Here is a 25900-nt window from a genome sequence, read left to right as displayed (position 1 = left end):
ATTTTACTGTTATCAACCAATTATTAATCAATGGTAATTTCTCTTTTTTCCTTTAAGCCTCTGTATGGTTTACTTCAAGCAAAACTTCAGCTCATTACACATGCATATTTTGAAGAGAAGGATTTTTCCCAAATTTCCATTCTAAAGGTAACTTTATACCCCTCTATAGATGTGTTTGGCTGAAGATAGACTCATGAATCAAGGAAATATTGTCAGTAATACTGTGAAGGATAATTATTACCTTAAGAAAGACATTCTAATATGAAAACACATTTGCATTAAAACAGACTAGGAATCTGCCCAAATACTAAATTTAACCAAACTTTTTTTTTTTTTTTTTTAGGAAATAATGACTACAAATAACTATAATTAACAGTAATGTTTTTCTTAGTGGATAATAGCCCTTTTGCTATGGCATTGCTTCTATAAATTTGCTTATCTTATTAATAAACTGCACAGTATTTTTATATATTGGGTTTCTGGTTCCTAGTTCCCAATACATAGACCAGAAAAACCACATGATTATTTTATTGAAAATGGATAGCATGTTTTCCTCAGTGCTGCCATTCATGTAAAGAATATGGATGTCTCTTGGATTCTGGTGGGAGTAGGACAGCTAGGGACTTAGCAAGGGAGCAGAGGGAATTTATACTAGGAATTCATACCACTATGTGAATGAATCACGCTCTAAAATGTAGAAGGAGAAAGGAATACCCTGAGTAGCTTTTCATACTCACTGCCCACATCTCTTCTGAAACTGCTCATATCCAGAAGAGAAGAAATGAGAACTGGCAAGGTTGCAGAGAGGCTTGTTTTTAAATTTAGCGCCTAGCAGAACAAACTACCTCAATTAAGGAACCAACTTTTTTCTGATCAATATATTTCTAATTCAGATCTAAAATGATAGTAAAATGTAAATTCAATCTATATTTTATAGGAGCTTTATGAACATATGAATAGTTCCTTGGGAGGTGCTTCATTAGAAGGATCCCAAGTATATCTTGGTAAGTAAGTGACTTACAAGTTAAAAGAGATTCCCTCATTTCTATTTGTTTAGCAAACTGAGTTGCATGTAAAACTTTGATTAGAATTACATCTCTATATGGGATCTAACTTCTTCAACATTTGATGCTGTTTCTTCCTTAAATATCTTCTTAGCCAGTGTTTATACTGAGAAGAGTATTAGAACATACCAGGTTTACAACTATTAACGTACAAGGTGAATTTCTGCCTTTTTTTTTTTTTTTGAGACAAACTACCTCAATTATCATTGAAAATGGATAGCATTTTCTCACCCAGGCTGGAGTGCTGTGGTGTGATCATGGCTCACTGCAACCTTGACCTCCTGGGCTCAAGCAATTCTCTTGCCACAGCCTCCTAAGTAGCTGGGACCACAGGTGCAAACCATCACTCCCAGGTAGTTGGGTTTTTTTTTTGTTTGTTTGTTTGTTTGTAGAGACAAGGTATCCCTATAGTGCCCAGGCTGGAATTTCTACCTTTTAGGATAGTAATGGAAGATTTTTATTGTTTTTTCCTTTTCCTTGCATTAATGCTGACCAGCTTAATTCCCTATCATAACAGATGAAGCAAGAGAGAGAGCTGCTCAGCTCTTTTCTAAGATTCTTCAGGTTAGGGATTTTTGTTTAATTTATACTATCTTGACAACCCAAAATATCCATTGGTAGCCAAGATATTCAATGGGCAACTCAATAAATATCCATTTTGTGATTAAAACTTTTTAATCACATAGTGGTTTATGCTCACTCAATTCCAATTTCAGCATGCAGTTGCCAATTGTAGTTTATGATTGCAATCCTCTGTGTAATGTAAACTATTATTCTGCATAAATGAGATCCTATTCTGAGAACATATTTTTGTCTAAATTATTTTCTCTTGTACTGTGTTGTTTCAGGCAGATGACAGACTGTGTTTCAGAAATAATAACATATGAAGTGCCATGACCAAAAACGTTGTTTAATCATTGATTGCCACTATAATATAAGCTATATCATTTCTAAACTTGTGTAGTTTATGTTTGTAGAATGGGAAAATGTGTTAGACCTGCACTGTCCAAAACAGTAGCTACTAGCCACCTATAGCTGCCTATAGTTAGATTAAAATTAATAAAATTTTAATAAAACTTAAGTCAGTTTGTCTGAGTCACACATGCCACATTTCAATTGCTCTGTATTGGCTACTGTATTGGACAAGTCAGGTTTAAAATATTTTCATCCTTGCAGAAAGTTGTACTGAACAGCACTGTTTCTGAGTATATGTGTACCTAATCAAACATTACATAAATATTTGAATATTTGCACATTCCTACTTTTTTTTTTAACCTTTCTTTCTGTTAAGGGGAAAATAACCTTTCTTCAGCAAAAACATTACATTGTAGTCACAGTTTAGCTTTTTTGTTAACATTGTAGGTCTGTCACCTCGAGATCTTGTCCTTCATTTTCGACACAAGGTATGGTACCTTATTTAAATTTATGATGTACAGTACTAAAATGGCCAACACTGTTCTTAGTGTGCACATTTCACTGCCAAATTCAGTGTGCTAAATTGAATGCAGATTGTGGCATACCATGCTTTAGTTCTTCTAAGATGTACTTGGCTTTATAACTATACAAAATTAAAAGTGTTGGTAGTGCTTGTATTGTAGAAATTTAAAGGAGCACAAATACCGTTTACTTCTTTGCAGGATAGGGTAATTTTTTCTATTGTTTTTGCAATTTCATCTATCATGAGATTAGAGTGGAAAGAAACATGTTTTTATCTTGCAGAATATTTTATATGTTGCCCTGAGAATGGAGCATTTTTCAATAAAACATCTATGCATACCTATATCTTCTGATCTTTATTATTAAAGCAGATGTTGACTAGGATATAAACACATTGATTATTTATTTAACAAACATTTACTGAGTACCTGCTATGTGAACACTCTGGACATCCAGAAATAAAGTATTTATTTAAAGAGCAGGGTCCCCTTTAAAGAGCTTACAGATACTTCAAGCAAAAATGGTACCACCCCTTCAAGAAAAAATAATTTCAGTTAGAGATTTAAGTGATTCTCACATTTAAGAGTACACAGGTAGTATTTAACTTCTCAGTATAAGTTCATAATTTTTCATGTACTTTTTAAAGTGCTGTATTTAGTATTACTGATTATGGTTATGTTTTAGAAGGGGGAAAGATGAATTATAGGCTTGAGTCTCTCATTTCAATACAACATTTTTTTTTCCTTTTGCAGGTCTTAATCCTATTTAAGCTAATTCTTCTTGAAAAAAAGGTATGATCCTAAGGGATGAAAGGAAAGATGGAGTATTTAACTTTTATTGACTTTTTTTTACATTATTTCATAAAATTGAAACTAATTATAAAGTATTAAGATACTTTTTGCCTATCACTGTGGTGAGCTGAAGCACATTTTCTTGTTCTCTGCCATAGAAATTTAAATTAATGCAGCTTTTCTGTAGGTAACAGACAACTCAATTTTAAACTGACTTAAATAATAGGACATGTTGGCTCACTTTAGATTTCAGGGTTTGACACAGTGGCTCCATAGTGTAATTAAGTGCCTAGGTTTTTTCCATCTCTTTGCTCTACAGTGCACAGTGCTAGCTTGTTCCAGAGCCTGGTTTCCCTGGTAGTATAGGGAACTGCCGACAGTAACTGGGTCATTTGCTTCCTCAATCATAACTGCTGGCAGAAATAATACCTCCTCCTAAACAATCTAATAAGAATTCTTGGCCAGGCACGGTGGCTGACACCTGTAATCCTAGCACTTTGGGAGGCTGAAGCAGGAGGATCAATCACTTGCGCTCAGGAGTTTGAGACCAGCCTGGGCAACATGGTGAAAGAAACCCCATCTCTACAAAAAAATACAAAAATTAGCTGGGTGTGAGTGGCATGTGCCTGTATTCCCAGCTACTTGGGAGGCTGAGGTAGGAGGATGGCTTGAGCCTGGGAGGTGGAGATTACAGTGAGCTGAGATCGTGCCACCACACTCCAGCCTGCAAACAGAGCCACTGTCTCAAAAAATAGCAATTAAAAAAACAATAATTCTTTCCTTCAATTTGTTTGGGCCTATTACAGGCCACACACATGGCTACTCCTGTGGCCAAATACATGTTTGCCCTGGTTGGCTTAAACTTGGGTTCCTGACCACTCCCTGATACAAAGGGATGGGTTTGCCATGATTGGCTTAGTCCCAAGGCCAAATCTGACCTACTACCTATTGTTATACGTAAAATTTTATTGGAAATCAGACCCATTTATTTACTTGCTGTTTATGGCTGCTTTCACATTGTAGTGGCAGAGTTGAGTAGTTGTGACAGACCATATGGCCCATAAAGTAAAAATAATTATCTGACTTTTTATAGAAAAAGTTCACCAGCCTTTGGTTTAGACTAATCAGGAGCCATCCTTGGATCTGGGCCAGTTTTATATACCATATTACTGTGCCTAGTGGAGTAGGGGTTGAAAGAATGTTGGGGAGTCGACCATGCACAATATCCACTTTAGTTCATTACCTTAAAAATATTCCTTTGACCCAGTGATTCTCCTTTTAGAGATGTATTTTCCAAAATTAATCTGAATTCGACACAAAGCTCTAAGAGAGTCTATCACAGAATAATAAATTATAAGTGAGTAACTATCTTGTATGTTGTGTATAATTTCAGACAATAAAAAAGATACTAAGATGTTTTTATTGTTTTAAAGATTTTCATGGCTTGTTAAGTGAGAAAAGTTTCTCTACAACATGTCAAGCCTATGATCCCAATTTTATAAATGAATATATATTAATTGAAAAGGGACTGGAAGTAAAGATATCAACCTAGTTTGGTGAGAACATAGGTTATTTTTTTTAAAGGGAATATTTTTCTGTATCCTATTTTTCTATAAGAAATATATATTCCTTCAGGCTGGGCACGGTGGCTCATGCCTGTAATCTCAGCACTTTGGGAGGCTAAGGTGGGCGGATCACTTGAGGTCAGGAGTTTGAGAACAGCCTGGCCAACGTGGTGAAACCCCATCTCTACTAAAAATACAAAAATTAGCCAGGCATGGTGGCAGGTGCCTGTAGGCCCAGCTACTCGGGAGGCTGAGGTAGGAAGTTTTTTTTTTTAAATGAACCCAACATACTAGTGTGGTGTTTCAAAAATTTTTATTTAATTTCTAAAATTGTGATAAAATACACATAACATACAATTTATCATCGTAACCATTTTAAGGTGTACAATTCAGTGGTATTAAGTACATTCATGTTATGCAGCCATCATCACCATCCAGCCACAGAACACTTTGAATTCCTTTTTATTTTTTGAGACAGGGTATAGCTCTGTTGCCCAGGCTAGAGTGCAGTTGTGCGATCATGGCTTACTGCAACTTCTGACTCCCAGGCTCAAGCAATTCTTCCACCTCAGCTTCCTGAGTACCTGGGACCACAGTGCTGGAATTACTGGCATGAGCCACCACACCCAGTCTATATTCCTTTATATATGTTCATTTTTTCCCCTGAATCATAATACCTTGAAAGTAATTTGTAGACATTATGGTACTTCACTCCTAAATAAATACTTCAGGATGTATTTCTTAAGAAAAAGAAAATATTCCTACATAATCGACATACCATTTTCACATTCAGGAAATTTAACATTGAGATAATAAGAGAAATCTGACATACAGTCCATTTTCAAATTTCCCCAGATGTGATAATGTCCTTTGTAGCTGATATTTTCTTTTTTTATTATTATTTAATTTTTTATTTTAAAGAATAGAGATAGGGTCTTGCTATGTTGCGCAGGCTGGTCTTGAATTCCTGGCCTCAAGTGATCCTCCTGCCTCAATCTCCCAAAATGCTGGGATTACAGGTGTGAGCCACCACACCTGACCTGATTGTTGTTTTCAATCTGGGATCCAGTCAAGGATCATGTACTGCATTGCTAGCTCTCTTTTATTTCAAAAAGGTCTTCCACCTCTCTCTCTTTGTTTGTTCTTTTGTTTCTATATTTTGTGACACTGGCATTTTAAAAATAATCAAGACTAGTGTACTAGGGTGAGATTTGTTTGTTTTCTTGTGGCTAGTTTCAGATTAAACCTTTTTAGCAAGAATCCTACACAGGTAGTGGTGTGTCTCTGTCAAGACATAATATCAGGAGGCCCATAACTATTTGTAGTAGTAGTATTGGTGATGTGAAGTTGGCTCATTCGGTTGAGGTGGTGGTTGCCACCTTAATAGCTAATCCGTAGAATGATAAATTTCAGACATTGTGACTATCCTGTTGTTTCACAGTAGTTTTAGCATCTGTTGGTAATTTGTACCTAAATCACGGTGGATGCTAAATGGTGATTTGTCTATTAGTACTTCTATGTTTATTAGCTGTTACTCTTTTTTTTTTTTTTTTTTTTGGACTGAGTCTCGCTCTGTTGCCCAGGCTGGAGTGCAGTGGCATGATCTCGGCTCACTGTAACCTCCATCTCCTGGGTTCAAGCAATTCTCCTGCCTCAGCCTCCTGAGTAGCTGGGATTACAGGTGTGTGCCACCATGCCTGGCTAATTTTTGTATTTTTAGTAGAGACGGGGTTTCAGCATGTTGGTCAGGCTGGTCTCGATCTCCTGACCTCATTATCCGCCCGCCTTGGCCTCCCAAAGTGCTGGGATTACAGGTGTGAGCCAGCCACCACACCCGGCAGCTGTTATTCTTTTTTTTTTTTTTTTTTAATGAGACAGAGTCTCGCTCTCTAGCCAGGCTGGAGTGCAGTGGTGTGATCTTGGCTCACTGCAACTCTGCCTCCTGGGTTCAAGCAATTCTCCTGCCTCAGCCTCCCGAGTAGCTGGGACCACAGGCATGTACCACCATGCCCGGCTAAGTTTTTGTATTTTAGTAGAGATGGGGTTTCACCATGTTGGCCAGGATGGTCTCGATCTCCTGACCTCGTGATCCGCCCACCCCAGCCTCCCAAAGTGCTGGGATTACAGGCATGAGCCACCGTGCCCAGCCAGCTGTTATTCTTATATAAAGAACTTTTCCTTCTTTTTTATTTGTTATCATTATGGACGTCTTCATGGGTTTTCTAATTTGATTTTGATTGACTCCATTCCAGGTTCTTTTTTATATTTCTCCAGTGAATAAATTGGTGGGTGCACTGATGACTGTGTTATCCCTTTTTCCAGGTAAGAAAACAGCAGTATCTACTCTTTCTTTTGTTTAACTTGTACTGGAACCTAAACTTTTAGAAATAAAGTTTACACTGTTGGTGGGACTGTAAATTAGTTCAACCATTGTGGAAGTCAGTGTGGTGATTCCTCAGGGATCCAGAACTAGAAATACCATTTGACCCAGCCGTCCCATTACTGGGTATATACCCAAAGGACTATAAATCATGCTGCTATAAAGACACATGCACACGTATGTTTATTGCGGCACTATTCACAATAGCAAAGACTCGGAACCAACCCAAATGTCCAACAACGACAGACTGGATTAAGAAAATGTGGCACATATACACCATGGAATACTATGCAGCCATAAAAAATGATGAGTTCATGTCCTTTGTAGGGACATGGATGAAACTGGAAATCATCATTCTCAGTAAACTACTACAAGGACAAAAAACCAAACACCGCATGTTCTCACTCATAGGTGGGAATTGAACAACGAGAACACATGGACACAGGAAGGGGAACATTACACTCCGGGGACTGTTGTGGGGTGGGGGGAGGGGGGAGGGGTAGCATTAGGAGATATACCTAATGCTAAATGACGAGTTAATGGGTGCGGCACACCAACATGGCACATGGATACATATGTAACAAACCTGCACATTGTGCACATGTACCCTAAAACTTAAAGTATAGTAATAAATAAATAAATTAATTAATTAATTTAAAAAAAGGAAGTTTCAAACAAATTCGTTAGGTTTATCCTTTCTATTTTAATATGACATTTTCCTTTTGGAAATAGGTTTCTCTCTTTTGTCTGGGTTTCTTTCTGTTCTTTTTGTTTTTAACTAAAATGTGTACAAGCATAGCTTATTAAATTTTATAGGAGAGTCTACTAATATATAGCTCTTAGGTTCTTCCATATTATTATAAGCCAAGCTGTTCTTTAATGTTGCATATTTTAGGCATGATTGAACATGGTCTCAGTGACTGTTCTCAGTATAGACCCCGGAAGAGTATGTCTGAAGATGGTGGGCTTCAGGAAAGTAACCCACGTGCAGATGATTTTGTTTCTGCATCCACTGCTGACGTTTCACATACCAACTTGGGAACTGTCAGGAAAGTCATGGCAGGAAACCATGGAGAAGATGCTGCCATGAAGACTGAGGAGCCTTTGTTCCAAGTGGAAGACAGCAGCAAAGGGCAGGAACCCAATGATACCAATCAATATTTGAAACCTCCATCTCGCCCATCTCCAGATTCTTCAGAAAGTGACTGGGAAACTTTGGATCCTAGTGTCTTAGAGGACCCCAACTTGAAAGAAAGGGAACAGCTGGGATCAGACCAGACAATGTTTCCAAAGGACTCTGTCCCCTCAGAGAGTCTTCCAATTACTGTACAACCTCAAGCTAATACGGGACAGGTAGTCCTGATACCAGGGCTCATTTCAGGTTTGGAAGAGGATCAGTATGGCATGCCCCTGGCCATCTTCACAAAGGTAAAGTGTAATATTTTTTATCGAATTCCTTAAAGAATTTGAAAAATCCTTTTAGAGTTTAACTTTTGAACTTTTGGTATTCAACACATTTTCAGGTGGAAAAATTTCCTTGAAAACTGTAAAGTACATACCAAATATATAGTACTGTGGCATCCGTGACCATAGTATAAGTCTATAGGGAAGTATATAGGGGATTTTGATTGGTAAATGTTTTGAAACTTAGTAGATATGAGTCATATGCACAATCACTCTCTTGGGTCTATTTTTAATTATTCAGGTTTCTCCTTAAAGAATTAAGGAAGTCCAGACAGCCTTGATTGCACTCAATAAATACAGGCACACCTCAGAGATACTATGGTTCAGTTACAGAACACTGTGATAAAGCGAGTTTCAGGAATTTTTTTGTTTCCAAATGCATATAAAAGTTATGTTTACACTATACTGTAGTCTATTAAGTGCGTTGTAGCATTGTATCTTTTTTTTAATGTACACATCTTAATTTAAAAATACTTCAGGCCGGGCACAGTAGCTCATGCCTATAATCCCAAAACTTTGGGAGGCTGAGGCAGGAGGATCACTTGAGGCCAGGAGTTTGATTAGCCAGATGTGGTAACTCGTGCCTGTGGTCCCAGCTACTTGGGAGGCTGAGATTAGGAGGCTCGGTTGAGCCCTGGAGGTTGAGGCTAAAGTGAGCTGTGATCACGCCGCAGTACTCCAGACTGGGTGACAGAGGGAGACTCTATTATTTTTTAAATAATAAATGTTTATTATTTAACATTTAATAATTATTTTAAAAACACAACAAAGTGAATAAAACTTAAATAATAATTATGTTAAAAGCACAATAAAGTGAAGTACAATTAATTATTAAATAATTTTTAATTTATTTAAATATAAATGAATAAAAATCCTTTGTTGTCATTTCAACAACATTCACCACATCTTCACTAAGAGCAGACTCCATCACAAGAAACCACTCTCCTTATTCATCCCTAAGAAGCAGTTCCTCATCCGTTCAAGCTTTTATCAGTAGATTGCAGCAATTCAGTCACATTTTCAGATTCCACTTCTAATTTTCTTGCTGTTTCCACCAAATCTCCCCCAAGGTCTTGAACCCCCCAAAGTTATTCATGAGAGTGGTATCAACTTCTTCCAAACTCCTGTTAATATTGATATTTTGACCTCCTCCTGTGAATCACAAATGTTCTTAATGGCATCTAGAGTAATGAATCTTTTCCAGAAGACTTTCAATTTACTTTGTCGAGATCCATCAAAGGAATCACTATCCATGGCAGCTATAGCCTTATGAAATGTGTTTCTTAAATAATAAGATTTGAAAGTCAAAATGACTCCTTGATCCACGGGCTCCAAAATGAACGTTGTGTTCCTAAGCATGAAAAAAACATTAATCTCCTTGTACATCTTCATTAGAGCCCTTAGATGACCAGGTGCATTGTCAATGAGCAGTAATATTGTGAAAGGAATCTTTTTTTATTTTCTTCTGAGCAGTAGGTCTCAACAGTGGCCTTAAATATACAGTAAACCATGCTGTAAAGAGATGTGCCGTCATCCAGGCTTCGTTTTTCCATTCTAGAGCACAGGCAGCAGATTTAGCATAACTCTGAAGGGCCCTAGGATTTGGGGAATGGTAAATTATCATTGGCTTCAACTTAAAGTCACCAGCTGCATTAGCCCCCAGTAAGAGTCAGCTTGTCCTTTGAAGCTTTAAAGCCAGGCATTGACTTCTTCCCTACCCACAAAAGTCCTAGATGGCATCTTCTTCCAATAGAAAGCTGTTTTGTCTTTATTGAAAATCTGTTGTATTCAAAATCTGTAACCACCTTCATCAATGACCTTAGCTAGATCTTCTGAATAACTTGCTACAGCTTCTCCATCAGCACTTGCTGCCTCACCTTGCACTTTTATGTTACAGAGACGGCTTCTTAAATATTGTGAGCTAACTCTGCTGGCTTCATACTTCTGCATCTTCTCAGCTCTCTCAGCTTTCATATAATCGAAGAGAGTTAAGGCCTTGCTCTGGATTAGGCTTTGGCTTAAGGGAATGTTCTGTTTGGTTTGATCTTCTATCCAGACCACTCAAACTTTCTGCATATCAGCAATAAGGCTATTGTTTCACTTTCTTACCATTTGTGTGTTCACTGGTTTAAAAACAAAAACACTTTTAGTAGCACTGTTAATTTCCTTCAAAAACTTTTCTTTTGCATCGACAACTTGGCTAACTGTTTGGGGCAAGAGGCATAGATTTCTGTCTGTCTCAGTTTTCGACATGCCTTCCTTACTAAACTTAGTCATTTCTAGCTTTGGATTTCAAATAAGATGTGAGACTCTTCCTTTTACTTAAACACTTAGAGGCCATTGTAGGGTTGTTAGTTGGCCTAATTAAAAATTGCTGCATCTCAGGGGATAGGGAGGCCTGAGGACAGGAGAAGAGACAGGAATGGCCAGTCAGTGGAGAAGCCAGAACACACACAACATTTATTAAGTTTGCTGTCTATGTGGGGGTGGTTCATGTCACCTCAAAACAATTACAGTAGTAACGTCAAAGATCACGGATCACAGATCAACATAACAAACACAGTAATAAGGAAAACGTGTGAGATGTGAGAATTACCAAAATGTGACAGAGACAGGGAAGTGAGCACAGGCTGTTGGGAAAATGGCACTGATAGACTTGATGGTTGCAGGGTTGCCATAAACCTTCAGCTTAGAAAAAGCACAATAAAGTGAAGTACAATAAAAAGAGTGCCTATATGTATTAAAATACTACAATTTTAAAAGAAAAAAGCTTAGATGTCTAACTTATATCACTTATAAGTGAGGTAAGTTATAACTAACAAATACAAATATACATATGTATTTACTAAGTATACTTAACACATACACTTATTAAGTGTACTTATATTAGTAAACTTCATTTGAATATAACAGTGTTTTGGCTAATTGTTCTAACACTATTTTTTAATCTTGTTATAAAAACCATTCAGAATGTATTTGAAATTTTTTAATAACTTAAACGCAATATAGTAAATCAAATTGAATCTTTAATTCAGTCTTTTCAGGATATCATTTCTTAATGTCAGTAATGCATTAAGATGAAGCAGTCAACTTCACTGGGTCAAAAGTTACACTGGACTGGACACAGTGTCTCACACCTGTAATCCCAGCACTTTGGGAGGCCGAGGCGGGGAGGATTGCTTGAAACCAGGATCTAGAAACCAGCCTGTGCAACAAAGCAAGACGTCATCTCTACAAAAAAGTAAAATAAATTATCTGGACACGGTAGCATATGCCTATAGTCGCCACTACTTGGGAGGCTGAGGCAAGAGGATCTCTTGAACCCAGGACTTTCAGGCTGCCGTGAGCCATGACTGTGCCACTGCACTCCAGTCTGAGCTTTAGAGTGAGACCCTGTCTCTATATAAAAATAAAGTTACACTGATGCTGAGACATATTCTGGAAGCTACGTTGTTTGGATGTTTTTTTCATCCTTTGCAGAAAAACTTTTACCTATTTGTGAATTGTTTTTCAAAGTAGAGCAGAAAAAAAAAAATCTATTTCATTTCTTATTCTACAAGTATAGTTATCCCTCATTATTCATGGGGGATTAGTTCCAGGAACTTCCCCCATACCAAAATTCGAGAATGTTCAAGTCACTAATATAGAGTGGCATAGTATTTGCATATAACCTGTGCACATCCTCCCATATATGGTTTTTTTGTTTTGTTTTGTTTTTGAGACAAAGTCTCACTCTATCCCCCAGGCTGGAGTGCAGTGGCGTGATGTCTGCTTACTGCAACCTCCACCTCCCAGGTTCAAGCAATTCTCCTGCCTCAGCCTCCCGAGTAGCTGGGACTACAGGCGCCAATCACTCTGCCCGGCTGATTTTTGTATTTTTAGTAGAGACAGGGTTTCACTATGTTGACCAGGCTGGTCTCAAACTCCTGATCTCAGGTGATCCACCCACCTCGGCCTCCCAAAGTGCTGGGATTACAGGCGTGAGCCACTGTGCCCTGCCTCTGCCGTATACTTTAAATCACCTCTAGATTATTTATAATACCTAATGCAATGTAAATGCTATGTGAATAGTTACTATGCTGGGGTTAATTTAGTATTATTATTTTTCTCAATATTTTTAATCCAAGGTTGGTTGAATCTGGTATGTGGGAACCCACGGATGTGGAGAACCAACTGTATTTATTGCCCTTCCAGGAGCCAGACACCATACTAGATTCTGAATTCTTGCCATCTGTGATCTTGTAGTCTACCATGAAAGGCAGTCTACCACCTTTTCAGTTACTAGAACAAAGTATTCTGTTTTTCCCTGAATACTGTCTGGTATCCATGAAGTGATATTCCACTTTATGTGGAAAAGAAAGATGGGTAGTGTTGGCTTGAACAATATATGTATTCCTCTCCTATATTATTCGATAAATTATTTCTGGGTTTACCCAGCTTTGCAAAAATGTACTTGCCCAGAGTCATTGTTGGTGAATAGTTAAAACAGAATGCCATCTTTCTTCATTTTGTAACCTGCTTGGGATTCGGAAATTCTCTTAACTGATTTCATGATTAAATCAATGCAGTTTCTTAAAACTGGAATTTAAGAACTTGGGGAGAAAACTCGGGTTTCTCAGACTACTGGTAAAGCAAGTAGCCACAAATGGTGGGCTTTCTGAGCTGTGTTATGACTTCCTATACCTTTCAGAGCCCTGACTTTGCTATTTCACTGACCTGCCCTCTTAATTTTTACTATTATGAAGATATCAAGAGGGAAATTAACTGGAGAGGGATTTTGGTTTTGTCAGGTTGCTGACAAATTAAAGCAATGTAAAGATGTATTTTGTGTCTTGTCAATAAAGCATGTTTAGCGGAATATTAGATTTGTGTGCCGTATACACTATCAGTATTAAATACATGATGGGCTTACTAACATCCCTATAAAATAGTTGTCTTTTTGGTTTTATGTTTTTTGAGTGTTTGGATGAAAATCTAATTTCTTTAATCACAGTTTTAAATGCCAATGCTGACTTTTTCATGTCAGTAACTTTGGAATATAAAATGTTCTTAAAACCGAATTGTCTTTAGGCTTTTTTCTCTTGAAGATCTTAAAATCCTTGTACAGAAGGAATTAGGTTAGCAAAACATTTTGAAAAGTAATTTTAGAAATAGCCGGAGAGAAGCCTGGGTGCCTGGGGAATATTGCTGAAGTAGAGTAGTTATCATATGAATAAATGGAAACAAATTTCTACATAATAAAACAATTCCAGAAGAATTCAGCTTCCCAACTTTCTAATCCTCTCTCTGGTATCTGAACTTGCCTGAGGTTGATGCCTTTCATGTCAGTTTCAGAGAGGATGCTTACTATGTAAATGCTGTCAATACTAGCTTCTAAAATATGCTTCTCAGGAAAGCCTGAGAGCTGATTCAGGAAGTGTAGAGAAGAAACAGCTGCTAAGGAAGAAGAGGTGGGGCTAGAGGCAACTGTGGGGTAGGCTGCCCATAGGGTGATGGGAAGGCAACTGGGACACTGAAGGAGAAGTAGGAAAATTAGAGGATGATTTGTGCCTGTGTAATATTTATGCTATGCTGCTCCATCACTTTCTAACCAGAGGAACATTGAAGGGGAATGAGGGAAGTGGAAAAAAAGATAAAGAGGAAGATACAGTAGCTATTTTCTGCTGTGAAAAGACAATCCTGAGTGCTTTTCTTCCATTCTTCTCTAAGTCTTCCCATCTTGTTACTGAAAGTGTTCTGGAATTGGCTGCACATTGGAGCAAAATAGTTAGTGGAGGACTGGCCAGAAAGGACTGGAGCCCTTGGAGCTTGGAGTCCCACCTGACTTAATCTCATGCATCAACTTTCTCCCTCTTTTCTAGTTATGAGATTATTGCCATTATTTAGTAAAATTAGTTGAGTCACTATAATGGAACTCTATTTAGAAATTACCTCAATGCAACTGGGCGTGGTGGCTCACGCCTGTAATCCCAGCACTTTGAGAGGCCAAGGCAGGCGGATCACCTGAGATCGGGAGTTCAAGACCAGCCTGACCAACATGGAGAAACCCGTCTCTACTAAAAATACAAAATTAGCTGGGTGTGGCGGTGGGATTACATGCCTGTAATCCCAGCTACTTGGGAGGCTGAGGCAGGAGAATCGCTTGAACCCAGGAGGCAGAGGTTGCAATGAGTGGAGATCACGCCATTGCACTACAGCCAGGGCAACAAGAGCAAAACTCCGTCTCAAAAAAAAAAATAAAGAAATTACCTCAATGCAATTATTGTCTATTAAAAAACTTTAAAACAGCCAAGGCAGAAGAATCACTTGAGCTCAGAAATTTGAGACCAGCCTGAGCAACATAGTGAGACCTCAACTCATACTAAGTAAAGTTAAAATATTAGCTGGGGCCAGGTGCAATGGCTCATGCCTGTAATCCCAGCACTTTGGGAGGCCGAGGCGGGCAGATCACCTGAGGTCAAAAGATCAAGACCATCCAGGCCAACATGGTGAAACCCCATCTCTACTAAAAATACAAAAATTAGCTGGGCGTGGTGGCACATGCCTGTAGTCGCAGCTACTCAGGATGCTGAAGCAGGAGAATCACTTGAACCCAGGAGGCGGAGGTTGCAGTGAGCCGAGATCGTGCCACTGCCCTCCAAAAAAAAAGAAAAGGCTGGGTGTGGTGGCATGTGCCAGTAGTCCCAGCTACTTGGAAGGCTGAGGTGGGAGGATTACTTGAGCTCAGGAGGTCAAGACTGCAGTGAGCCATGGTCATGTCAGTGCACTCCAGCCTGGCCAAAAGACCAAGAGCTCATCTCAACAAATTATTATTATTTTTAAAAATTTTTAATTTTTTTTTTTTAATCTTTTTTTTTTTTGAGACAGGGTCTCACCACTCTTGCCCAGCCTGGAATGCAGTGGTGCAATCTCGGCTCTCTGCAACCTCCGCCTCCCGTGCTCAAGTGATCCTCCCACCACAGCCTCCCAAGTAGCTGGGACTACAGGCGCCTGCCACCACGCCCAGCTAATTTTTTGTAGAGATGGGGTTTCATCATATTGTCCAGGCTGGTCTTGAACTCCTGAGCTCAAGCAGTCTGCCCGCCTTAGCCTTCTAAGTAGCTGGGACTACAGGTGTGAGCCACCACACCCAGCCAAAATAATAATAATAATGTTTAAGGCTAGTCAAATGAAGCACTGGGGATCGAGAATAAAAATAAAATTGTTTCTAATTTTTGAAAAAGTTACCTCAATCTGTGGCCAAATAAATGTGACTTTTGGCCAGGTGCGGTGGCTCACGCCTGTAATCCCAGCACTTTGGGAGGCCGAGGCAGGCAGATCACGAGGTCAGGAGATCGAGACCATCCTGGCTAACATGGTGAAACCCCATCTCTACTAAAAATACAAAAAAAAAAAAAAATTAGCCAGGCATAGTGGTGGGCGCCTGTAGTCCCAGCTACTCAGGAGGCTGAGGTAGGAGAATGGCATGAACTCGAGAGGCGGAGCTTGCAGTGAACTGACATCACGCCACTGCACTCCAGCCTGGGCGACAGAGCGAGACTCCATCTCAAAAAATAAATAAATAAATGTGACTTTTAGTGTTTGAGAGATAGGGAAGATTATTTCAAGTATTGTTCTGTTTTGCTGAGTCTTAAAACTTTTTTAAAGAACAGTAGCCATTTCTTTGGCTTTTATTGTATCTGGTACTTTTTAAAAAAATACACAATTGCCTCCCCCAAAAGATGACTTAATTTATAATTCCCTTAAGTTTCATTTTATTTGTAACTTTGTTTGTTTTTAAGATAGAGTTTTGCTTTTCACCCAGGCTGGAGAGCAGTGGTGTGATCTCAGCTCACTGCAGCCTTGACCTCCTAGGCTCATGGGATCCTCCCACCTCAGTCTCCTGAGTAGCTGGGACCACAGACGCAGGCCACCATACCCGGCTAATTTTTGTATTATTGGTAGAAATGGAGTTTCACCGTGTTGCTCAGGCTGGTCTCAAATTTCTGAGCTCAAGCAGTCTGCCTGCCTTGGCCTCCCAAAGTGCTGGGATTACAGACATGAGCCACCACACCTAGCAAGTAATGCTACAATTTTAAAGCTATTTTGAACTATTTTAAATAATTTTATAAATATGTAATGTTTCCACATAGTTCAATATTTGAAAGATTTCAAAGCATCGCTGATAAAAAGTCTCCCTTCCATTCCATCCCCTGCTATCCAGCAGCCCTCTCCAGTGGCAGCCAACATTGTCACTGTCTTGTTTTCTTCTGGGGGTATTCTATGCAGAAACAAATGCATATTTTCCCCTCCCTTTTTACAAATGGTAGCAGAATGTGCCCATTTTTGCCCATTATTTTTATTTTATTTTTATTTATTTATTTTTTTGAGACAGAGTTTTGCCCCTGTCACCCAGGCTGGAGTGCCGTGATATGATCTCAGCTCACTGCAGCCTGCACCTCCTGGTCTTTTCAAGCGATTCTCCTGCCTCAGCCTCTTGAGTAGTTGGGATTACAGGCACTCGCCACCATGGGTCCAGCTCATTTTTATATTTTTAGTAGAGACAGGGTTTCACCATGTTGGTCAGGCTGGTCTCAAACTCCTGACCTCAGATTATCTGCCCTCTTCAGCCTCCCAAAGTGCTGGGATTACAGGTGTAAGCCATCGCGCCCAGCCTTTTAATTTAATTTTTCTTTTTTCTAGAGACAGTGTCTTACTATGCTGCCTGGCCATTCTCGAACTCCTGGGCTCAAGCAGTCCTCCCACTTTGGCCTCTCACAGTGCTGGGATTACAGGTGTGAGCCATCATGCCCAGCCCGCTTATTCTTTTTTTTACATCATATTCTTTTTATTTATTTTTTTATTTTATTTATTTTTTTTGAGATGGAGTCTTACTCTGTCGCCCAGGCTGGAGTACAATGGTGCCATCTTGGCTCACTGCAACCTCCACCTCCTGGGTTCAAGCGATTCTCCTGCCTCAGCCTCCCGAGTAGCTGGGATTACAGGTGCCTGCCACCATGCCTGGCTAATTTTTGAATTTTTAGTAGAGACAGGGTTTCAGCATGTTGGCCAGGCTGGTCTCGAACTCCTGACCTCAAGTGATCCGCCTGCCTCAGCCTCCCAAAGTGCTGGGATTACAGGCATGAGCCACCATGCCCAGCCCATAATATTCTTTGGAGATGAACATCATCACTTTTTATGGCTGCAGGTTCATTGTATGGATGAACATTTATTTAGTCCCCTATTCATGAAGAGTTTGGATTCGAGTTTTTTGGTATTGCATTTATTTTCATAAATATAATATCACACGATACAATATTTGTAGGATACTGTAGGATAAATTACAAGTAGAATGCTGGGCCAAAAGGCATATATATTTATAAATTTTTAAAGGATTTTTAAACATTTTTTAAAAGCTTTGACCTACTTACTTTTTAAAAACATACCTTTTAGTTTTGTTATTATTATGAAATATAATACTGATTCTGAATGAGGAGCCTGGGTTGAGAAGCTCTCTACTGAGCATCTCTAATGCAAAGGTATGGATTTATTTTTGCTTCTTCTGTTAGGGTCTGATCAAGCAACAAAGACATTTTCAAGAGTAAGAATATAACCAAATTACTAGACATATATTCCGACATATATTCCAACTTTTGGAAGCCTTCCCTTTCATGTTAAGTATTTAACAACCACCTGTTAGTTACACACAAAGCGCTCTCCCAGTTGTAATAAAGAATATCAAGTTGCAAAGGGGATATCTCCTGCCTTCAGAGAGATTTGTCTCATGATGTAAACACGACATTATCCAGATGACATAATTCTGTGTTTTAAAAAGTGATGAGATGTAAAAAAATAAAACTTATAGAACTTGAGGCTGAAAACAAGTTGAGGGGCTCAGTGAGTCTGCCTTCCTGGCTGTATAACAAGTCATGCCACTTGTTGAAAACCCATTCCGATTTAGAATCTTTCAGCAGAAATTGCATATCTTCCTTCAGTGAATCATTCCAGTGTTAACACTTGTACTCTCAGGAAGTATGCTGGATTTTTTGTATACTTAGATGCTTGCTGCAGTTTAGCAATTCCACTGTAATTTTTGGAGCAATGCTGTTTTCAAATAAAATTCAAATGGAAATTAGTTAAATACACAGATACTACCAGTGTCATTTTTGCTTTAAATATTTAGTAGCAAATATCTTGAAATCTTTTTGCATGATTTTTAACATAGGACAGTATAACAAATGCTATGCAGTACTTTGCTATTCTCCTAATAGTGCTTCAGTGGTTATGTGCAGATGCATGTATTTTAAATTTTTAACAGCCTTCTACTAAACAACGTACTTACTAACAGGCTTCATGCATCATTTCCTAAACAAAAAGGTTCAATTCATTAGTTACTGTGGAGGCTTTTAAATTGAATGAGAACAAAGTGATCAAGAAAGACAACCTTCATATTAAACCCTTGCCAAGATTTGACCATTCATGGAGACAATTAGCTAATCATTAACTGGACTTACTGTAGTCAAGACTTGAAGTTCCCCTGAAATATTATTTTATTGAGTCAAAGATTAGCTGACTTACAGACAGGGCAAGGAAGAATGGAAGTTTCTTTTCCTACTGTTAGCTCGCTAAGTTTAAAGAGAAAGGTAACCTTTTACTTTTCTGATATTTTCTGTTACTCTTCTAATTCATAGGGATATCTGTGTTTGCCTTACATGGCATTGCAGCAACATCATCTTCTCTCCGATGTCACCGTTCGGGGATTTGTTGCTGGAGCTACTAACATCCTTTTTCGACAACAGAAACACCTCAGTGATGCCATTGTGGAAGTACGTTTATGTGTGAGTGTGTGTACTTGGCCCTGCTCATCCCAGTTTTCCTTTCTTAACTACAATTATGAATACATAGTAACAACATTAGTAATGATGATAACTGCATACTGCATGCCATGTATTCTAAGTATTTTATGTGTATTAACTGGTCTAATTCTCATAAAAACACAGTCAATAGCACGGTCTTATCCACATTTTATACCTGCAGAGGCTAAGGAACCGAGAGATGAAGTGATTTGTACATTATCAAACAGCCAGTAAATAGGTAAACCAGGATTCCAACCTGGGCAACTGGGCCTACTACTACCTCACGATTTTTAACATGTGTTTGTTGTTTAAATAATTTCAATCCTTCTAGCTTGTTTAGAATGCTCTTGATACCAAGATGAAAGCTAAGAATAAATATTTGACATCAATATATAAGAAGTTTAAATCATTTGTTATTTTACAACTAAAATAATTTTTTTTTTTTTTTTTTTTTTTTGAGACAAGAGTTTCGTTCTTGTTGCCCAGGCTGGAGTGCAATGGCGCGATCTCGGCTCCATGCAACCTCCACCTCCTGGGTTCAAGTGATTCTTCTGCCTCAGCCTCCCGAGTAGGTCGGATTACAAGTGCCCGCCACCACGCTCGGCTAATTTTTTTCTATTTTTAGTAGAGATGGGGTTTCACCATGTTGGCCAGGCTGGTCTCGAACTCCTGACCTCAGGTGATCCACCCACCTCGGCCTCCCAAAGTGCTGGGATTACAGGCGTAAGCCACCGTGCCCAGCCTGAAATAATTTTTGAGAAATTTTATGAGGCTCGGCGCAGTGGCTCACACATGTAATCCCAGCACTTTGGGAGGCGGAGGTGGGAGGATCACCTGAGGTCAGGAGTTCGAGACCAGCCTGACCAACATGGTGAAACCCCATCTCTACTAAAAATACAAAAAAATTAGCCAGACATGGTGGTGCATGCCTGTAGTCCCAGCTACTCGGGAGGGTGAGGCAGGAGAATCACTTGAACCTTGAACGTGCAGGTTGCAGTGAGCCAAGATCGCACCACTGCACTCCAGCCTGGGTGACAGAGTGAGACCCTGTCTCCAAAAAAAAAAAAAAAAAAAAAAAGCCAGCTGCAGTGGCTTAAATCTGTAATCCCAGCACTTTGGGAGGCTGAGGCAGGTGGATCATGAGGTCAGGAGTTCAAGACTAGCCTGGCCAACATGGTGAAACCCCGTCTCTACTAAAAATACAAAAATTAGTTGGGCATGGTGGCAGGTGCCTGTAATCCCAGCTACTCGGGAGGCTGAGGCAGGAGAATTGCTTGAACCCGGGTGGCAGAGGTTGCAGGGAGCTGAGATCGTGCCACTGCACTCCAGCTTGGGCGATAAGAGTGAAACTCTGTCTCAAAAAAAAAAAAAAAAAAAAAAATTCAGCCACCCTAAGGTTTTTGTAGTTTCTGACAGAAAGTATGAAAACTTGTTTCTTGGGCGAATGGTTATAATATAATGAAAGTCCAGGATTCAAAGATGTATTTATTATAATCCCAAATTTGAAGAAGAAAAAGTATGTACATTTTCCAAGACAGGAGGATACGGATGGGAGGACCATAGAGCTGCTTCAACATTATTGGTTACATTCTAGTTCCGTAGTTGGTTGGTGGGTTCGTAGGAATTTCTTTTACTATTATACTTCAAAACTAACCTGTAAGTTACATGTATTTTTTAGTATATCAAATATTACATAATAAGATATTCTAAAGTATCTGGCCGGGCACGGTGGCTCACGCCTGTAATCCCAGCACTTTGGGAGGCCGAGGTGGGCGGATCACAAGGTCAGGAGATTGAGACCATCCTGGCTAACACGGTGAAATCCCATCTCTACTAAAAATACAAAAAATTAGCTGGGCGTGGGGGCGGGCGCCTGTAGTCCCAGCTACTCAGGAGGCTGAGGAAGGAGAATGGCATGAACCCAGGAGGCGGAGCTTGCAGGGAGCCAAGATTGCGCCACTGCACTCCAGCCTGGGCGACAGAGCGAGACTCCATCTCAAAAAAAAAAAAAAAAAAAAAAAAAGAATATTCTAAAGTATCTGCACTCAAAAGAAAAAGTATTTAAGGAATTATACTTGTTAAATATGTTCATTTCTGCTAGTGAAATAAAGGTGATTTTTACATGTCTTCTGTATTTTCCCAAATATTTGCAATCTAGGTGAGTAATTTTGTAATTTAAAATACTATATTTATGTATGTATTTTCTAAAAACAGAAAATGAGCATTTTATAAATAGAAAACTTCAGTGTACAAACCTCTTTCTTAGACTCACCTTTTGAGAATGCTGTTATTCATATTTTTTATTTCCAGCTCCACCTTCCCCATAGTTACTCTGTAAAGTGTGGCATGGATGTCTGCGTGAATGCCCAGACTCTGACTTGTACCTGGATACCCTCTAGGTAGAAGAAGCTCTGATCCAGATCCATGATCCAGAACTCAGGAAGCTGCTTAACCCAACCACTGCAGACCTAAGGTTCGCAGATTACCTAGTGAGGCACGTGACTGAGAATCGGGATGACGTCTTCCTAGATGGCACGGGCTGGGAGGGAGGTGATGAATGGATCCGGGCCCAGTTTGCGGTCTACATTCACGCCCTGCTGGCTGCCACACTGCAATTAGGTAAGAAACCACACAGAGCATACAGCTACCTGTTTTATTATAATTTTTCATTTTGTAACATTTATGAGATTTTTGGATTGCACAATAAATACATATTCCTTATAGAAAAATTACCAGTTATTCCCTCATACAGAGATAGTCACTTTTAACGTCTTGAGTACTTTATAGCCTTGCAGATCTTTTCCTATGCCTGTATTTTGGATTTTTGTTTTATGGTGCTTTTCGTGGTCCTTTTACAAAAAATGGATCCCTTTATACATGTTTTCTGAAACTTTTTATTACTTTATAATAGAAACAACACATACCAACATAACATGAACATATATCATCACTTTTACATGACTGCTTCATATTCATATCAGTATTTGGCAGCTGTTTATGAATACTGCCTACATGTTTTTTAAGATGTATAAAGGGAGAAAGAATATAAAAAATAGAAATCATTGAAAATCATGTTGTAAATGATTAAATCTTCAAATTTATAACCCATTCTAAGAAATATTATTCCTATTAAATGGTTAAAATGGGGCAGGTAAACATGGACTTCTCCTGCATTAAAACTATCTCATTCCCCTTGGGAAAAAAATATATAAATAGTGAAAATGGAGCTCGGCAGTGAGCTTTTCACCTTGGACATTTGGCAGATATTTATTAAGTTGTTAAAAATGTGTTGAGCTTGTGTTTTTGTTTCAGTTAACTAATCATTATTTTTTTAATTGTGATGAAATACACATAGCATAAAATTTACCATCTTTACCATTTTTAAATGTACAGCTCCACAGTGGCATTAGATACATTCATTGTTGTATCAGTAGATTTTTTTAATCACCACCACCACCACCACCACATGCTCCCAGGTTAGTTGTTCACAGTGCACATAGGAGTTTTAGAGCAGGTTTCGGGAGAGTTTTTCATTTGTAAAAGACAGCTGAGGAACACGTCCTCATTTGTTAATGGGATATTTTTAAATGTTTGCCACCACTACCAATGTAACCCCAAATCATTTGGTAATCTAGAAAGAAAACTTCAGTCTCCACTGTCATGTAGCTTAATTAATTTGCTTTTTTAAAAATATTTGCCCAGGAGGCTATAAGCACTGAATAATAGTAGCTCACTTTTTTTCGAACATTAAATATATGCAGGGACCAATGTTCTGAGCACTTTACATCTAGTAATTCATTTCATCCTCACAGGAATCCTGAAGGTAGGTACCTTGTCATTGCCTTTTACAGAATAGAAAATGAAGCCCACAGAGGTTAAATACCTTGCTTATCCATCTGATAAGAGGCTTAGGCGGGATCTGATCCCAAACAGTTTGGCTTAGGCCCATACTCTTAACAAGTAACAAGGTCAAAAGAGGAAATTCAGCCCAATGAACTGCTTGAGGAAGTGTTCTTAGAACAACTTCTTTATGCTGTGTATGGAACTGTGTATCTCATTCATTTCCTTTCCTAGCAACAAAAGGTACTTTGTATTTCACCTTCAAAGCAAACAACATGCAATTAATATATGAAGTAATAGCCATTTGTATCAGTTCTCCAAACTATTTCTCATCTTCCAAGCGGAGGAAACACACATGGATGCTTTCCCATGGTATTGATAAAGCTGAAAACTTTATCAGTTTTCAGTATATTCTTTTAAGTCTTTTTTTGGTTTTTGGTTTTTTTGTTTTTTTTTTTTTTTGAGACAGAGTCTCGCTCTTGTTGCCCAGTCTGGAGTGCTGTGGCGTGATCTTGGCTCACTGCAACCTCCATCTCCCGGTTTCAAGTGATTCTCTTGCCTCAGCCTCCCGAGTAGCTGGGACTACAGGTGCCCGCTAGCACGCCCGGCTAATTTTTGTATTTCTGGCAGAGACAGGGTTTTGCCATGTCGGCCAGGCTGGTCTCGAACTCCTGACTGCCAGTGATCCACCATCTTCGACCTCCCAAAGTGCTGGAATTACAGGCATGAGCCACCGCACCTGGCCTTTTTTAAGTGTTTTTGACAGTGAAATGCTAGGAAATTCAAGAATGAAACACCAAATAAACAAAGTCCAAAGAAGAGAACATCATGACTGAAAGAACCACTTTGTGTATTCATTCTTAATCTTTTTTTTTTTTGTAGAAAAATGGCATTTATAAAAAAGTAGAAAGATATCCCAATTGCCTATGCCATACATATAAATCAGTATGCTTATTCACTGTCAAGCATACAGTTTTTGATTAATTAATACTATCCTTATAATGGTAAAGAGAACATGGAAATATTTTGGAGTTGTGAGGAACCTTGGAAAATATCTGGCTCAACCCTCTTATTTTCCAGTTAGGAAAATGAAGTTCTGAGTGATTAAGTGACTTGCCAAAGGCCACATAGCTCCTTAACAGGATTTCTGGAACTAGACCCAAGTTTCCTGACATCTGGTAGGCTGTCTCCCCCCAAATATGGGAGGGCAGGGGGATAAAGTCATTCCTTTACCCTTTTTGGTTGTAATCTTCACATCCCTGAATGGCTACAGCCCAGCTCAAATTCTTTCAAATATTTACTTGACAGACAATGAAAAGATATTATCGGACTATGGGACAACTTTTGTTACAGCATGGAAGAATACTCACAACTACAGGGTGTGGAACAGCAACAAGCATCCAGCACTTGCAGAAATAAATCCAAAGTAAGCGCATCCTCTGAAGACTGATAGTACGTAAATGGTTGGTTTACGAGTGCCCAATACAGAGAAAAATCTATTTTAACTTTGATATTGTGAATATCTTCAAGAATCCCCTTAAGTAGGTCATAAAAAGGCTCCCAAATATAGAGAAACAGCTTAGAAAACTGCTTCCATATGCAGATTGTTATACAAAAAGCATGAGCATTATGGGAAGCACTAACATTTCCCTGGCTCTCAATGTGATTCAGAGAGGATGTCCCTGGCACTTGGTGATGCTCAGTACACAGTGATTCTTCTCTTTCTCCCTGGAGCTATTCTTTAACAGAATGGTTCAACAAGATAGACTCCTAGAAGGAAATACCACTGGTTTACTGCATGAGTAAAATTAGGAGGCGATTTTAAAACATGACATATGCGAAACCTATTAAAGTTAGTATCTGAGGCTGGGCTCATGCCTGTAATCCCAGCACTTTGGGAGGCCGAGGTGGGCAGATCACCTGAGGTCAGGAGTTCAAGACCAGCCTGGCCAACATGCTGAAACCCATCTCTACTAAAAATACAAAAAAAATTAGCCAGACGTGGTAGTGGGCGCCTGTAGTCCCAGCTATTTGTGAGGCTGAGACAGGAGAATCCCTTGAATCCAGGAGGTAGAGGTTGCAATGAGCCAAGATCATGTCATTACACTCCAGCCTGGGTAACAAGAGGGAGACTTTGTCTCAAAAGAAAAAAAAAAAAGTTAATATTTGGACTCCTGGATATATGGTCGACCTGGTTTCCACATCAGACTCTAAAATTCAACAAAACTTAATACCTGCTGTAATACTGAATGTTGATGATGAAGGCTTTATCCCACACAGGTATAAAAGGCCATTGATTAGAGCCATTATGAAACAATAACATCTGAGTGTGAATACTACAGAGAGCATTGAAGGAGATCAGTTGATATAGTGTATACAGGAACTTTTTTTCTAAATTAAAAGATAAGGCCAGGCACAGTGGCTCACGCCTGTAATCCCAGCACTTTGGGAGGCTGAGGTGGGTGGATCACAAGGTCAGGAGATCGAGACCATCCTGGCTAACGATGTGAAACCCTGTATCTAC

General features: G+C 39.1%; 1 protein-coding gene across 6 annotated transcripts in view; it reads left to right on the top strand.

The window, feature by feature from the left end:
• AVL9 (AVL9 cell migration associated) overlaps positions 1-25900 on the top strand; it is an 83870-nt gene that overhangs the window by 50988 nt on the left and 6982 nt on the right. For 3 of the 6 annotated variants that reach the window (XM_055293469.2, XM_055293472.2, XM_063609695.1), the window contains exons 5-13: positions 58-147; positions 938-1004; positions 2427-2467; positions 3254-3292; positions 7110-7179; positions 8133-8665; positions 19372-19506; positions 21936-22155; positions 24685-24802. In XM_055293469.2, the coding sequence (XP_055149444.1) occupies positions 58-147; positions 938-1004; positions 2427-2467; positions 3254-3292; positions 7110-7179; positions 8133-8665; positions 19372-19506; positions 21936-22155; positions 24685-24802 (1313 nt within the window). Of the gene's footprint in view, positions 1-57; positions 148-937; positions 1005-2426; positions 2468-3253; positions 3293-7109; positions 7180-8132; positions 8666-19371; positions 19519-21935; positions 22156-24684; positions 24803-25900 lie in introns of all 6 variants that reach the window. The other 3 variants (XM_055293468.2, XM_055293471.2, XM_055293470.2) reach the window with 1 other exon arrangement.

This window comes from Symphalangus syndactylus, chromosome 9 (genome assembly GCF_028878055.3).
Source record: "Symphalangus syndactylus isolate Jambi chromosome 9, NHGRI_mSymSyn1-v2.1_pri, whole genome shotgun sequence".
Lineage (NCBI taxonomy): Eukaryota > Metazoa > Chordata > Mammalia > Primates > Hylobatidae > Symphalangus > Symphalangus syndactylus.
This window is presented reverse-complemented; position numbering and strand designations above follow the sequence as displayed.